This window comes from Pectinophora gossypiella, chromosome 19 (genome assembly GCF_024362695.1).
Source record: "Pectinophora gossypiella chromosome 19, ilPecGoss1.1, whole genome shotgun sequence".
Taxonomy (NCBI): domain Eukaryota; kingdom Metazoa; phylum Arthropoda; class Insecta; order Lepidoptera; family Gelechiidae; genus Pectinophora; species Pectinophora gossypiella.
Genome location: NC_065422.1, coordinates 2,618,161 through 2,636,445, shown reverse-complemented (window position 1 = coordinate 2,636,445; position 18,285 = coordinate 2,618,161). Strand labels below are relative to the sequence as shown.

General features: G+C 36.3%; 2 protein-coding genes across 6 annotated transcripts in view; one reads left to right on the top strand and one right to left on the bottom strand.

The window, feature by feature from the left end:
- Window positions 1–18,285, top strand: part of LOC126375584 (uncharacterized) — an 87,413-nt gene that overhangs the window by 861 nt on the left and 68,267 nt on the right. Inside the window, exon 2 of the mRNA XM_050022584.1 lies at window positions 2,403–2,469. Coding sequence (XP_049878541.1) covers window positions 2,433–2,469 — 37 coding nt within the window. The 5' untranslated portion in view covers window positions 2,403–2,432. The remainder of the gene's footprint in view (window positions 1–2,402; window positions 2,470–18,285) is intronic.
- LOC126375558 (prothoracicostatic peptides-like) overlaps window positions 1–18,285 on the bottom strand; it is a 131,974-nt gene that overhangs the window by 62,673 nt on the left and 51,016 nt on the right. The gene's annotated exons all lie outside the window — the stretch shown is intronic.

The window sequence follows — 18,285 nt, the reverse complement described above, 5'->3', positions numbered from 1 at the left end:
TGTGAAGGCTAATCTCTTTTGAAGTACCTACGGAACCCTAAATAAATAACACTGAATATATACAAGAATATATGTATCTTGTATATTTTACTGACACTTCAATTATAGTCAATAATTTATTTCGGAACTTTCCGAATCCATAATTACAAAATTAAAAATAATACCTAGTACAAATAATTAATATTATTATAGTATTTTATGCAACAGTTGTATAAGAAGGGTTAAAAAAATGCGAGTGGCGTGAGTTGCGATGTGAGCCTTGGCGAACATCGCAATAAGAGACGCCACGAGCATTTTTTGACCTAGTTATACAACGTTGCATACAATACTTTTTCTACGACGACGTAATTTTAAATGAAACAAAAATTATACAAAGAAAAATTTTATTTATAAAAATGAAGATGTAAATCTTGAGCTAACGTTGAAATTTCTTCTGGTGTAGAATTCAATAGTTCTTCATCCATTTTTCCTTTTTATTTTATACTTTTTAGTGTTTTGAAACGAAACACAAAAATTTTCCAATTTATTTTCCAACGCGCGGGAAAATGGCGGCAAATGTATACTTTTCTTTATAGTATATCTATGGCACCAAACAAAGTAAAGGTGCCAGTTTCCAGGTCAAAAAAAAAAAAAAACAACAACAATGCTTTTTTGGCGACATTATAGTACAGTTACACTTTGTAAACAATGCTTTTATAGGCCATAGAGCGTACACTTTTTCAAAGAGTTTAATTATGTATGTACTTATATTAGACTTTTTGGTTATTTAAATGCCAGATTAAAGTAGAGGAGTAGAAAAAAATAAATATGTACTTATAAGTGAACAAATAAAATAATACCGAATAATAATTTTATATTATTAATTTGAAATAATAATATGTGAAAATAAATAATTTTTATTATTATGTAAGTATCCTGTTTATTGACTAAAAAAAAATTGGGCGAGATTCAGGTTAAATTAAATCCTTTGGGAATAAAATATCTAGACCCACCGGAAAGCATATGTAGAATGCGTAGTCTCACAATTCGGGCATTTCATACAAAACACCTCGTTTTACACAGATACTACACGTTGACGTTATCGTACACGCGCATCTGTGTGTGTGACGTCGGACGCCATTCGATTGAAGACTAAACGATGTTCGATGGGGGGTGAGGTAAACCTAGCTCAGCCGCTGGTGGGGAGTGGACAGTTGCCGTTCTATACGTAGTATTATTCCTTATAGTATTGTAGGAGCTCGGTGGCGCAGCGGTAAACGCGCTCGGTCTGCGATTGTTGAAGTTAAGCAACTTTCGCAAAGGCCGGTCATAGGATGGGTGACCACAAAAAAAAAATCCTCCGTGCTTCGGAAGGCACGTTAAGCCGTTGGTCCCGGCTGCATTAGCAGTTGTTAATAACCATCAATCCGCACTGGGCCCGCGTGATGGTTTAAGGCCCGATCTCCCTATCCATCCGTAGGGAAAGGCCCGTGCCCCAGCAGTGGGGACGTTAATGGGCTGATGATGATGATAGTATTATGTAAAGTATAGTGACGGTCACAGTTCATCTTTTTTGTTGTGACTTAACTATACTCTTGTATACTGAGGCATCTCATTCTCAGCTCATCCTAGTCCAGAACCTCCGTGCTAAGCATGCTTTTGTTCCACTATTGTGCTCCACCGTCGTCCTCCACACAAGTTTAATTGGAAACCGTTGATTCGATCAGGAGCCAGTTCACTTCAAAAAGCGATGGTTATTTCCTATTCAGATTTAACATAGCATGACGCTGTCACTTCTAAAGTTTAACGTAACTATTTAATACAATACAGCAATAGCTTAAATAAACGTACAAAAGGCCTATTGCTAAGGTAGCCATATCTACCAGAGAAACTTTGGGTGATAGGATATAATTAATTAAATAAAAATAGTTGTACGGGGCAAAATTATAAAATTTAAAAGAAAAAAATAAAGTAAAGTAAATATAAAAGTTAGTTGAGTATTTTAACTGGAAACCCCCTACTAAATACAGGGTGTTAGTGACATCGTAACGAATACTCAGGGGGATGATTCAGACCATGATTCTGAGTTAATATCAAGTGGAATTTTCCGTCGCAAAATTAATGTTATTTTTTTAGTTTTTTTTTTTATTATTTTCCGTTCCATACTTTTGCGACGGAAAATTCCACTTGATATCAACTCAGAATTATGGCCTGAATCATCCCTCAAAGTTTTCGTTACGATGTCACTAACACCCTGTATATATTCATAAACAATATAATATACAATGAATTACGAATATTATTATGGAATAAGAAGAGAGAAGAACAGTGTGACAGTTATACGAGACGTTTATAATCTGTGGTACAACAGTGACCATGTACCTTGTACCTTATATTGAAGTGAGCTATTTATTTGACTTCAGTGACGCGTGTGACCCCTCACTGATCTCAAGATGTGGCGCCTACTGCTCTGCGCGCTCCTGGCTTCAGGTAAGATTGTTTAGTCTAAAAATACCAACTACTCAGCTAGAGAAAAAATTGAGCAAATTCTGAAATAAAAGAGATATTTTTATATTAAATATTACCCTGAAATATGTAGCTTTTCTATGTAGGAAGACTTATATTGAATTAGGAGTACTTAGTTTCGACCACAAGTATATTGATATATTTTTAACTTTTTGTTTAATAGGTACTCTATTCTTATGTTTATTGTCATAGTTAAGTAACAAATCTTTAACTTAATCAGTATTTAGAACAAGTACATAACTGTTATATTAACTAAAATTAATTTAGGAGCTATTGATATCTCGCCAAAAATTAGGAGGTGTCGTAAATCGTATTTTAAATTCATCAACACTGCATAAATCATCTGGAAAAGAAGTATGAGGCCTGATGATACGATGATGTAGACGTAAATGCCTACATAAGAATCTCAAACATGACAAAATGTCGGTTAGGAGGCCGTTACACTGCGCCGTCGATATGTTAGAGATTCCACTAAACCGGAATCATTTATTCAATGTAATTATCGCGGATAAACTTGTCTATAAGCTATAATGAGCAAAAAAGATGAATTTAATTTACTTAATCTAGAATTTTGAATGGCAATTTTATTTTTATTTTTATTCCTTGTATTGTAAGTATGCCTTTCACAGTTTCTTGGAAGGAGAGATACATTTTTATATTATTATATTGACTGCGACTGTCAGTATATTTATTTGTCTGAGAGAAATATGCCCAAAGTAAGCCGATAGCCATATGTTTTCGTAGAAGGAAAACGTGCCCCAGTGTAGTAACACAGAACGCAAACGGAAGAGTTTGCAGTCAAACAAAGTAGCATTTAATTTGCATAGTATTCCAATTAATTATAATGATAGCAGTAATATTTGCTAACAAAACACTAAAAACTCTTTATTCAAGTTTTAAAACCATTATATTTTTCCCTGCCCCAACGTGTATTTTACTACACATTAAAACGGTATTTCGACGAATAACTCGTTTAAAATTACATTTAAAAACTCTTTCTACATGCTTGCATAGAATCCCGACACCGAAAACATTTACGTTTCATCTTGGCGTAATTTTTGCAGCTTTAATTCCCGGCCGAGTACGCAAATACGGCTGTTCACGGGTATTTAACTCCCGGACCGAATCCCGGATTGCTTTATAAGTGTCGCCGGGACCGCATTGGTTCCGGAACGATAGACTTAGAAATTAGGATATTTACAAAAGCGTAAATTAAAATCGGGGCTTTATAAATATTCAATTGTACCTCTTCGTACTATGTAGATTAGCCAGAGATCGCATTCCCTGTTTGGTATTTTATCTATTTATTACAATATATTGCTTTTAAAATTTACTATACTTATTAATTTTGCTATTGAAAAAAAAATATTTTAAGTGTGGGACACACGGTTATGCTGTTTCTCAATATAAACATAAACTGTCTTTAAATATAAGTCCCACTGCTGAGCACAAGCCTCCCCTCAATCAACCGGAGGGTATTAATAACTAATGATATACCGATATAATTGTTTGAATATATTTAACTACACTTACAGTTACTAATTTTGAACTCAAACAATTTTACAGGAAAGCGAACTTCATCTGAATATAAAAGGTTTTGGAACGGTCGCCGGAAACCAAAAGACCGCAGATTATGTCCGGACAGATATTGGCTACCTCTTTGCCCGCTTTCGAATTATAAACACATTCTGTGAAGTCATAATATTATAAGTAACTTTCCTCACGGGCGCGATGATGTAATTCGTGCGATATCGAAATGAGAGACAATCTACGCAAACGAGTATAGGGAACGTTCTCGGGAACCGCATGACTGGATGAGATGTCTACATTAATTTTGCTAATAAGTAATCGTATCAAATTCTAATTATTTGTTAGCGAACCTTCTATAGCATTAAGTAAACCATATTTTTATTACTATTTAAGTTATTCCCGGATCCCGGGATCTTGGGATCGATATCGCGTCGTGAGAAAGAATCTTTAATCGTGCCTGCAGTGTTTGTCCGGGACCGGAGGCCGAGGGCCGGGCGCCGTACAGACCTGTCACCGCCAACGACACCTTAATTAAAACCATATTAAGTTATTCCCTTTTATAAATTCTTATTGTTTTATTGTCTTATTGGATTAAAATAATACGTTAAGATAAGATTCTTTATTTGCCATAAATGCAGTGTGACAGATGTTACAAAAAAATAAAGTTTACCGTGCATTTAAATTACATAAATCATGCAAAATTTATAAAAATTGGAGCTAAATTGGATTATAAGAAATACCCAATTATGTTAAATATTTTTATCCACAAAAAAATAGCTTGTTAAATAACTACCGTGAAAATTTTACATATTAAAACTTACACTTTTACTTTTTTTAACTTATACTTTTTCTTTTTAAAATTGGATTATTAAACTTATAATGCTAGTTATTTGGTTATTAGTAATCTTAAATAATCAGACAGAACTTACTTTATTCGCAGTAAAATGATCCGTGCTTCAGAAGGCACGTTAAGTCGGTTCAATTTACTATTTACTTAAGTATGTAGTCTTTTCATGAATTTTGTCTTTGGCCTTTAGTGACTCAATTATATCCCTGAACCAGAGAAGAAGAAAAAAAACACAAAAGAACACACCAATACTCAAGGTTGCCTGAAAGAGATTGCTTCTTAACGATAAGACCGCCTATTGTATTATAAAGTAATTGTTATGTGATGTTAAAACACTACAGAAGAATGTATATAGGTATATATATAACATAACGCCCAAGGAACTAAATCCCATTTGGTCTTCGTGTATTTGTGAAACGTTTTCAAATTTGAGGATAAACTAAGAGAATGGCTTGTTAAATGTGCTTTTTATAACATGGATGAGTTCTGTAATGGATAGATAATATGTTGACATCACTGATATAATTATGTATTATTAACTATGGGTACTTGATATTTATAAGTAGACATTTGACATGTAAAATTTAAAAATTTTATGAATAAATGAGTATTTGGCAAATATATTTATCGAGTGCAAACCAATTATCTCGTGTTTAAACTTGACTATATATTGGGTTGGCGTATTCACGGCTACCAATGTGATAACAGGACGATTATAATATTAATGTAATTGATTCAGAGGGTTAACACAGAACTCCGGGGTCCAGGATGCGGGGATCTACTCTTAATAGTTCTAAACGGCCTCTGTGGTCTAGTGGTTGAGCGCTGAGCTCACGATCCGGAGGCCCCGGGTTCGAATCCGGTGGGGACATATCACAAAAATCACTTTGTGGTCCCTAGTTTGGTTAGGACATTAAAGGCTGATCACCCGTCCGAAAGTAAGATGATCCGTGCTTCGGAAGGCACGTTAATCCGTTGGTCACTACTTACTGATGTAAGTATGTAGCCGTTACATTAGCCATGTCAATAATAACCCTGACACCAGGGTTGATGAGGTTGGTAATCCATCACACAACCCACACGATAGAAGAAGAAGTTTTAAAATGGCCTTTGCGCTCTACTAGCCAGAACATCCGAATCGTAATTTAAAGGTTCAAGGTTCGATTCTCAGAGGATACATACCATAAGAGAGGTACGAGACGTTACCTTGATCACATAAAAATATATGTTTTAATGATAATAAAAAGTATTTTATTTCCTTTTAATGGGAAATTGGTTAAACGATCTGAGTTTCCGTATCTCAAGGTTGCGCTGAAGCGTTGCCGGAGGTTAATTATGTTTTAAAATTATATTTTACAAAGGGCTTTTTGGGAATCTTCCTCGTAAAGTAATTCTTCTCCGTTGTACCGTGCAGCTGGCGAGGCGATGTTGCCACTCCACTGGCTGCTTCAACTATTCCCTCGTGTAAGCAAATTTTGTTATTCCAAGCCTTTCTTTCATACGCCTCACAGATTATATATTTTCCTCCTTATTCTTTGCTCTATTCAAGTCTTAACTTTGTTACTTTTATATTGTTGTTTTTAATAGAGTTTGAATCACTTTAGTTTCTATGGTAGGTTAAAAAATACAGATTAATAAGTAAGTATTCTATAAAAGACCGCACACTCTTTTAAATCGATAAAAGTTATAATTTAACAACTACTAAATTTACCGTTAGGAAGTATTCAAATCAAGACGCCACGCCAGATGTTTTTTAACAATGTTACTATCCGATCTACGTAAGTTTTGACACAATAAAGCATCACGCCTGTATCTCCAAAGGGGTAGGCTGAGTTGTATAGTATATGCCATTTCATAATAGGAGGCGAGCCTATTGTCATAAACCGGGCACAATTGGCCTCACTCGGCAGGGCCCGCAGAATACCAGCGCCGTGGCCCACGCCGCGCCTTATGCTGAGCGAGGTCCTTTTATTCCGGACTCCACCGCAGATGATCGGGCCGTCAGTGTGTTGCATTTAGGATGCTTACTTTTATTATTAAGTATGGTATTTATGATTTTGGTTTGTTTTTGTTTTGTTTTTTTTTTCTGTGTACTTATTGATTTCCGTGTGGTTTCTGTCTTGTGTTGAATGTAATGTACCTGTCTGTCTGTGTCTGTGGTGTCCGGGAGTAATAAATGTTTCTTTCTTTCTTTACATAGCCTGGAAACCGCGTGGTATCAATTATTTATAATCCAAAGAATTGTAACTCATAAATTCGAATTCAGTCCGAGCCGGGCTTCGAACCCAGGAATCCCAGGATACGTGAGTTGTGTGTCAGTATGTAAACTAAACAAGCGTGTATTAGTAAACCCTTAATGATACGTCATGAGGCGAGCATTGCCTGCCGCACGTCATTGGTGGGAATCAAATTACATTCGTTTAGAGCCTCATTTAATATTGTCATCGAGCACTAAATTCGACCATATTTCGGAAATAGCAACGACTGTTGAAAATTTGCATTAAATCACATCGAATACTTGACGTTTATCAATCAATCAATCAATAATACTTTATTGCACAACGACATTTACAAAGGACATAAACATACGAATAAAAATACGCACAATAGGCGGCCTTATTGCTAAACAGCTTTTTCTGCCAGGCAACTTTAGGGTGAAAGATGATTATGCATTGGAGCACGGGATGGTGCAATAAACATATAATGATACTAACATAACTAAAAAATACCGTAAAAAAATATATAAAAATAACACACACTTATCTATGTGTGTACATATGTGTGTTATACATAAACATACACACACAAACATACATAAACATATATACAAATAGCCTATACAATATTATGTACATAGATACCTACACGTCAAGTATCAATAGTTAAGCTTTATGTAAAATTACATTTGGATGTGATTTTTATAGGTATGTGAAAGGTTTATGTGAACGAAATAAACTTGAATATTATCATAGAATAAGGAATAATACTACGTATAGAACGGCAACTCTCCGCTCCCCACGAGTAGCGGCTGAGCTAGGTATGCCTCATCCCACTGCGCGTGTACGTTAATGTCAATGTGTAGTGTCTGTGTAAAACGAGGTTTTTTGTATGAAGTGTCCGGGGTAAGTACATTACGTAAAAAAAATGTTGTTATAGAATCTCTCAACAGGCACACCACTTTCAATGTCTTTTAAAAAGTGGTAAGCGGTAAAAAATGTATTTTTTATTCAGAATTTTTAAAATAAATAAATAAAATAAAATATAAAATTAAAAATAATAGTAATAATATTTATAATAATAAATAATATATTTTTTTTATTTATATACATAATTTTATTTGAATAAAATTGTGGTTTTGTTGAAAAAAATCACAATAATATGTGATTTTTCAAAGTTGCTCTATAAGGGGTCGGTATGCGGTTATATTAAAATACTCCAATTTCCATAAAATACGGGAAGGTATTTTCTAGAATAGAATAGAAATTGTTTATCATAAAGGGACGCCACGCACAAAAACAAGACAATAACATCACTCAACAGTTTCACAAAACAATTACAAAATAGCAAAAAGGATGTTCGTCGAAATGATCATAATATGATGGTGGACGTCCTGAGATTAAAGTTAGTCTAGTTGATGTATATATGTACTAAGTTAGGTAGGTAGGTTTCGTATTGAAGCAGGCTGGTCTGCAGTTAATGTTCGTAGCGGTCTCGGCAGAGCCGCCACCCGTGTCAATTTACTATAACTTCACTACACTCCGATATATTTAGTGAAATTATTTTATAATCCGTTCATTAGTAGAAGTAGATATACAAGCATAATATCTCCGTATAACATAAGATTATAAATGTATTTATACAGGGTGTTAGTGACATCGTAACGAAAACTTTGAGGGGTGGTTCAGGCCATGATTCTGAGTTGATATCAAGTAGAAATTTCCGTCGCAAAAGTATGGATTGGAAAATAATTAAAAAGAAAAGAAAAATTTTCATGAATTTTTTGACACGAAATTCCACTTGATATCAACTCAGAATTATGGTCTGAACCATCCCCCTCAGTATTCGTTACGGTGTCACTAACACCCATACCTACTTATATGGCTACCGTATGTACTTGTACGGGGTGTAAGTGTCATCGTAACGAATACTGAGAGGGATGATTCATCTGATTATTCTGAGTTAATATCAAGTGGAATTTTCCATCGCAAAAGTATAGAATTGAAAATAATTTAAAAAAACTAAAAAAAAAATCATGAATTTTGCGACGGAAAATTCCACTTAATTTTAACTCAGAATCATGGTCTGAATCAATCCCCTCAGTATTCGTTACGATGTCACTAACACCCAGTATATTTATTTTTTTGTAAGCCATCGAAGGAGCTTAAAAATATTAATTTCTTTACACTGCGGAAATGCATAATTCTTTACAAATATGGCAAAAAAATATATCCCGCATGGATCGTATATCTAGCTTCAGCTCCCTCAACCAAGTCTCTGCCGCATCCGTCACACAATGCAGCTCGGATATACCACCTGGGAAACGGTGTAGAGGGCACTCGGTCACTGTTCACTTTACAAGTCAGTCGATTACATAAGATTACTAAATCTTTTAAGGGGCAATGTATACGTTTTTACAATAAGATTCCCATTAACATTCAGAATTTGCCTTTCAACTGTTTTAAGACAGTAGTTAAACAAAAACTTTACAAAAAAGGTTATTATAAAGTTAGTGATTATTTAGAAGATATGAATGCATGGGATTAACTGTCTGAGAACTGATATTAGGCAGCTAAATTACTCAATTGTATATCAATATTTTATGTTTATTTTTATTTTTTTAAAGAACATCTAGGGCCCTGTGCCGAGGTTTTTCTTGCAGCTTCTTTTCCCCGGCTATACAGGTTGTGAGAAGCTGCAGTAGTTTTAGGCGGATGAGACATTCGTTATGTAAAAATTGACGATTCAAAGTGTAACTATGTTACCTACTGAATAAAGATATTTTTGAATTTGAATTTGAATTTGAACTGTGTGACATATGATTTGATCCGGGTGACCACATTCACAGCGTGGCGACTCCTTTAAGTCCAATTAGTTAATAGATGTAGGACACTCCGTATATCGCCGAGAGTTGCGACATGACGAGTTTTACCCGGCCAAGTAGTGAATACCATAAGTGGCATATCTAATCAATTCAAATCAAATATACTTTATTGCACACAACTAAATCAATAAGCATATCTACAATAAGTCACGTCAAAAAAAAACACGATGAGTGTCCTTACTGTCGTTATTATTATAATTATCGTAAGGTCTATTTTAAACCAGGGTGTTAGTGACACCGTAACGAAAACTTCGGGGGATGATTCTGAGTTGATATCAAGTGGAATTTCCTGTCGGAAAATGCATAAGAATTTTAGTGGTTTTTAAATTATTTTCAGTCCCATATTATGCTTTAAAGCCATATATATCTCCCTATCCATCCATAGGGAAGGCCCGTGCCCCAGCAGTGGGACGCTAATGGGCTCGTGATGATTATGCTTTAAGCTGCAAAGAGCCCAAATTTAAAATGAAATTAAAAATATATATTATACACATACATAAACTCACGCCTATTTCCCACCGGGGTAAGCAGAACAAAAACAAACAAACAAAAATTCTAAAACTTAATTAAAAATTTCCGACAAGAAAATTACCCACCATCGTTTTAATGCAATCAAGTAAACTTTCAAAATTCTTTTTTCGTTACGGTGTCACTAACACCCTGTATATTACGTACGACTTTAATTACTTTGCAATTAGCTGCGAGACGTGACAGACATCGCGACACGTCTAACAGGGACTGGTGAGGGAATAGGCTGACAGTTGTGAACAATTTACAAGTAATACAACTGTATGTGATAAAATACATAATGAATGTAAAATCATTATTTCTAAATGGCTTAAATCTAAAAATTACGAACAGATAGAATAAAAGGGTAGGATTATTTCAAACACACACACACACACACACACACACACACACACACACACACACACAAACACACACACACACACACACACACACACACACACACACGCACACACACACACACATACACACTATCACCTATATTTTTTTCACGCATTTGTTACCTATAGTATGTAAGTTATTTTTCGTTGTTTTTGGTTGTTACAATGTGTTTTCTCGGGAAGAGCAGAGTCTCCTGATACAGGCGCTACGCTTAAAAGGAGGCTCCAATCACCTATAATAGTGTATTGGTTTTTTTTAAAAAAAAGGATTTTGTATTTGTATTTTGTATCTGTAAGAAAAACCCCAAATGTTTATTTCCTATTCAAAATATACAGCCTATCGCAAAGAATTATACAATATATACTCTACTATACTCACTTGTATCTTAATGTTGATAAAACATTTACTATGTTATATTCTATTCTATATTATATCACCATTCCCTACTAATGCAATATTAAAAACCTAACCCGATCTTTTAGGTATAAAGCCACGCGAATTTGATCTGATTTGTGTGAATTTACCTTAGATTTAAGTAATAGAAATAGAAATGTTTTATTGCGACCATGTGTTCGTACAAATTGTGGTGTTATAAAAATACAGAAGTAAGTATTATAGTATCAACATGGACCCGGTAAGGGCACTGCAACTGGTAGAGAGGACAACATACTTAATTATTAGTCAGTGATACAATTTATATTTATCATACTATATTTTAACAATATTATTGCACTTATTTTTTAAGTATTGTCTTATATGTTTATTATAATTTAATTTATAAAATATTATTAATAATTATTCATTTTAGTTTATCATTTATATATTCATTGACTGTGTAATAGCTTTTAGTGATCATTTGTGGTAGCTTGTAATTGGCCAATCGTTATTATTAAGTCGCTTATATTGTAAATAACGCTGTAAGCTTCCTTAAGACAATAAAATAAAATAAGTAGTAGTTTTACTGTAGATACTAATCTTTACTTCTTTCATGGCGCGGAATATATTAAATATTATTGTTAGTGTTAGTTTTGTAATAAGGCCGCTAGAAACTAGATAAAAATAATACAATTAAACTAAAAGTTTGAACTTATAAGAATGTTGCCAGAGAACAAAACGCCACGTCACGCCACGCCACTCCGGCCGCTCAGAAAACATCGATTAAAGTTTTGAACTGAAAGTGACAGTCATTATCCATCCGAATCAGCCGAACAGCCTTCGGACGCGAACTTCAATAAAAGTCGATACCGCATATATATACGGCTCGTTAATCAAAAGTTATCACGTTTTTAGCAGTATTCGTCACGTTGGTCCAGAAAGATCGGTGAGGTGTGAGTACTTAGGGGGGTTAAAATGGCCACATCGAAGCAATTCATCTAAGAAAGCAATATTGCTATTTGTCATTTGTTTGCATTGCGCACTTACTTTTATATGCGTAAATATCAAGTTGCAATATTGCTTTCTTAGATGAAATGCTTCGATATGACCATTTTAACTCTCCAGTTCATCTTGCGGTGGATGTACCTCTGACTACCCCAATTGGAATACAGGCGTGAGATTATTGACAGACATTTTATCAACAGATGTACCCCTAACTAATTGAAATGGAAATATAGTCGTGACCATGGGTGTTAAAAAGGCTACATCGAAGCAATTCACCTAAAAAGCAATATTGCAACTTGACATTTGCGCATATGAAAGTAAGTGCGCAATGCAAACAAGCGTAAATGTCAAATAGCAATATTGCTTTCTTAGATGAATTGCTTCGATGTGGCCACTTTAACCCCCCTAAGTATCCACACCCTAAGTACGGGCTTACTTTTATATGCGCAAATGTCAAATTGCAATATTGCAATTTGGGAGACCGCTTGACTTATATCTTAAGGGTTGGAATCTCGGCTTGGACTCCAAACCACTGACTTCGGCTTTATCGGTTTGGATTCATGTTCGGATTATAGAGGTAGATAATTGATATCACACGGTTTCCAGGATTTGTGTCCGGTTAATGGCAATATCTCCCACCCATTGGGTTTACACAGCTGGCGGGCAGTGGGTGTATATATCCAATCTATACTAATATTATAAATGGGAAAGGTATGTGTATCTCTCCGTTAGTTTCTCCGTCTTTCACGGCAATACGAAGCGACGAATTGACGTGATACATAAACTCACGCCTATTTCCCACCGGGGTAAGCAGAGACTATAGAATCCCATTTGCTTCGATCCTGACACACGACGACGTGACGTTATGTGATTTTTTAAGTGGCGATAGTGAAAATTGGTGCTATTTTTCATCTCTTTCTAACCCCTCAGTTCCCTAAAATGGGGGGTGGAAGTTTGCATTCCGCAATTTTCAAGGTAGAGAGCTAAAAATGGATATGCGGACTATTTGTGACTAGCAAAGAAATTAAATCGTGCATAAATTATATATGAAATAATTATATATGAAATTATATATGGGATTTTTCGCAATTTTCAAGGTAGGAAGCTAAAACTTGGTCCAGTAGGAAAGAGGAACCGTGTTACTCCGAATTTAACGCGAGCAAAGCCACTGGCAACAGCTAGTGCTGTATACTCCTCTGCCTACGCTTTAGGGATATAGGCGTGATGCTATATTACGTATGTTATCAAATCGACGTCTCCACAAAGGTCAAATTCCAAGTATATTTAGCTTTTGTATTCCTCGAAATAGCTTTTTGCTCTTTAAAACAAAATAAAAGAATTTCCGTTAAACTTGTAACAAAGCCGCAAGAAGTTTACAGTCTCTCTAAAAATTTGTTACTCGGAAAATATCATTTGCGCAGGACAAAGGAACTCAAAATTGTAAAAGCGAGTTGCATATTTAGAATAGCGGCTAAAACTACATCACATACCGGAGCAGGCCCGGAGTGAGACCTGAAACCATCCCGGGAGAGACGATCGGCCCTCGAACACAAAATCTAGATTTCGAAAAAAAGAACAACATCTGCTATCCCGCGAGTAGATAACAAAGTTTATCGACTGGATATAAAGTTTAGCGATACTGCAATTCGTGCCTTGCTTGCGTTTTTTATAATTAAAATAGAATAGTCGATGGTCGAACAAGGCAGCAGATTCACGCGCGTTTATCGCTTGGAAATCCTAGCGCAGTTCAGCTCGGCCAACGTATTGGCCTAGCATTTCGAAATACGCGTCCAGGCCTGCACTACAAAGTGCAGCAGAATTCCTTGCTGCCTCTGGAAAACGCCAAGAATCCTAACATCTCTGTCAGGATAAGAAAAGTCGCTCAACATTGCTCGAGTGGTTTATAGGGAAATCTGAATAAGAATTTTCTTTTAAAAAAGATATTTTATCACAAAATATTATACGTACAAATCACTAGGGTTGCCACCTTTTATAACGGAATATAGTTGTTATTTTTTATATATTTCTTATTGGCTACAATATTTAGTAACTTTTAACTCTATGGGAAATATGCGTGAGTGTGTGTATGAGTGTAGGTGTAGGAACTTTAATGAAAGGCAAGAAATAAATAAGTAGATACTTACCTGTGATTTTACAATGCTGATTCATTTTGCCCGTCAAGAATTTCTTAGGTATAATTCGGAACCACCGCATTTTACTGTCCCTATAAAATTGTCATCCAGGAAACCGCGGGATTTAATATACAGTAACAGTGAGGACCTAAAGGAATATCGTGATTTTTTTTAAATAATCGCGTTTGATCACAATCTCACCTGATGTAAGTGACGATGTGGCTTTGAAGACTCCCAGATTATAACGAGTTGGAAAAACAGATGACGGTAGGCAGTGGTGAAGGTAATCATGAGGAAATCCACGTCTTTTTTTAATTATTTCTTTTTCATTATCATCATCAGCCTATTAACGTCCCCACTGCTGGGGCAAGGGCCTTCCCTATGGATGGATAGGGAGATCGGGCCTGAAACCACCACGCGGGCCCAGTGCGGATTGATGGTTATTAACGACTGCTAATGCAGTCGGGACCAACGGCTTAACGTGCCTTCCGAAGCACGGAGGAGCTCGAGATGATTTTTTTTTGTGGTCATCCATCCTATGACCGGCCTTTGCGAAAGTTGCTTTACTTCAACAATCGCAGACCGAGCGCGTCAACCACTGCGCCACCGAGCTCCTCAAACCGTGGGCAGTGGTGAAGGTAATCATGAGGAAATCCACGTCTTTTTATAATTATTTCTTTTTTATTTTGGTTCAATAAAGTGTATTTGTATTGTATTATATTGTTCCAGAGAAATGCGTTTTAGATGTGACCTAACCTGTATTGCGCTGGTTTTCCTCTGGGTTGGCAGGTTTGTTTTTTGACGTGACTTATAGTAGATTTGCCACAGATGGCAATAACTACTTGGCCGGACAAATGGGGAGCGCTGAAGGCTCTCACCCGGGGTTGGCAGGTAAGGCAGGCAGTAGCTTCTATAGAAAACCAAACCTGTCAAATTGACAGGTTCGGTAAGTGGACCCTGAGAAAAAAACCCGATAACGCTATGGAGATGATGATGATGAGTAACGGTGAGGTCTAATAATTGTAAAAAGTAGTGGATTATTCTAGAATATGATCGAAGCTTCTAGAAATATTTTTTCATAAAACCAGGATGATGCATATTTATGGGACAGATTTCAGATTAAAACTTTAGTTCCTATTGTATCGCGATTAAAACTTCCATTGAGATGTAGTTATAAATGGTGCCGGAAGAAAAAAAAAACCGTTTATTTTTTCTTTGTGGCGTCTGGGTGGGAAGTGAGGCGTATTGTCGGTCAAGTCCGTGTCGGGATGCGCGACTAATGACGCGGTAACGAGCGTCTCGTCCCAAGAGCGGCGCCTTCGTTAATATGTACGGTTTATTTTCATATTCGGTTCAGGTTTTTACGCTAATGTTACTTAAAATTGGTATCTTAAGATTTCACGTCATTATGACGTGACTTCTTATAAGAAGAACTCTTAGAAATGAAATATAACGTGGAGTAAACATTATTGATCATGACGATGTAGAATTTTCATGTAGCTAACATAACCACACAAACCTTTATGTGCTTTATGGATCGGAGCAAATGGAATTCATACTCTCTGCCTACCCCGGTGGGAAATAGGCGTGAGTTTTGGAATATATATAAAGTTGCACACATAGTATATATTTCCTTAGTATGTATGTATATTCTTTAACAAGTTATTAAATCTGAAAAAGGCAGAGGTTTATTTGACTTTTAACACTGTTACTTTACATTATTAGGGCTAATGTTGTGTGCATGAACTGAAACAGGCTTAAAGAACTTAAATAAAACATTTTTTAAAGTTTTATCGATATTTTTATAGCTAGTTATAGTATGGTAGCTTAGAAGTTCCCGGGTAACAAATGGTAACAATTACAAACTATTCCAACTTGTAACTTTAATTAAGAAGCTGCGTGCCATCGGTAATTAGATACGCAAACAAATTCCCACGCCCGGAATTAGTATAAACGTTGGTAGAGCTCCAAGTTGCAATATACAATGTTTTAAGTTTACGCGGTTATTATCGTAATTAAAGCACATAATAACGGGTTCTTACCCCGTTTAAATGGGGATATGAGACTGCCAATCCCGTCACCGACTCCGTCCCGTATGTCATCCCGTGATCATGGCACTTGCAACAGTGTCGAAATATTAGGAGTCTCATATTCCCATTTAAACGCGGTAAGAACCCGTTATTATGTTACAAAATACAAGTTGTAAGAAAAATACTCTTGATACTGGCGGTTAAAGATTATCACAATTGTGTCAGAGATAGCGCTCAGCGCTCCCCATTTGTCCGGACGGAGTCATACAAGTCACGTAACAATAAAGTGTAGTTATTTTACCGCTGCTGATAATCTCTACTGCGCCGCAAATTGATAAGTAAAAAGAAAAAAAAATAGTCCATCACGTTATGTGCACAGAACGTGATCCTGGTACTAAATTTACAACGACAAATCATCATCATCCCCCTAGCATTATCTCGTTTTTCACAAGGCCCGCTAATCTAACCTGAAGATTTGACAACCGGTTTTTTAGAGAAGCGACTGCCTGTCTGACCTTCCAACCCGCGAAGGGAAAACCAGCCCAATACAGGTTAGGTCACATACCTCCGAAAATGCATTTCTCGGGAATGTGGGTTTCCGCACGATGTTTTCCTTCACCGCTGAGCACGTGATAATCATTTATGATCCAAACATAAATTCGAAAACAAATTCGTCAATCATTGGTTTAGGCCTGTGCTGGATTCGAATCTGCGACCTTTTGAGAGGCATGCGTTCTACCAACTGGGCTACCAACACGGCTTAATTTACAACTCCAAGTATCACGTATAAATTCAAAACGTCTTTAAGTATATTTGTTATTTCAAAGACGTTTTAAAAGAATTCTATTCAAACTGAATTTTAAATTTCCTCACTGTTAGTGGTCCAAAGAATCTTTGCATAATGTTATTTGAGTGGTTGGAAGCGCTGCGAGTGCATGGCATTGCATCGTTGCGGGGTGGTCACGTTCCTGTGAGGAACCGTTTAAAGACGAGCGAACGTTTAGGATCGTCTGTGTCGACATGAGGATGCTCACGAGCTCACATCGTTATTTTAAAGAGATCTTTGAGTTCTTGAAGTTTATATTTGAGAGATTTCGTTTAAATCGTTCGTTTCGTTTTTGTCTTTTCACGTCTTTCTTTTTCACTAACGACCTCTGTGCTCCAGAGCGTTAGGCTTACGATTCGGAGGCCCAGGTTCAAATCCCAGTGGGGACTTATCACTAAACGCTCACTTTGTGATTCCTAGTTTGGTTAGGTTAGGAAGTGAGACGACCCGTGCTTCGGAAGGCACGTTAACCCGTTGCCCCCGGTTACGTCCTATTGACATAAGTATGTAGTCGTTACATGAGGTATGTCAGGGGCCTTTGGCGGCTCAATAATAACCCTGACACCAGGGTTGATGAGCTTGATATTTCACCTCACAACCCACACGATAAGAAGACGTCTTTCTTAAAACAAGGCCGCATTTTGTCTTAATTTCTTTATCGTGTGCCATTAATTTGTGCTAAATAAACTAACACTACTTATCTTGTAAAACATAGCTATAAAACCCACGTTAAGAGTACTCTCAACTGGCGAGCATGCAATAATTTGATGAGAGTAGAAGCGAAAGTGGTGTGTCACGATCGTAACAAGTGGAATTCCGTGCTCTCTGCTTACCCTAATGGGAAATAGGCGTGTTCTTACTTGTTCATCTGATTACCCAAATGTGGATATACAGAGGTATCTATCACAGGGAGATCAAGTACCCTCACCTCACCGAGATTTCTGTTAGACCAACGGGATAGGTTAGCTGTATCGCCGTCTATAATGGTCGAGCCGTTTATAACTGTGTTACCATACCATTGTATT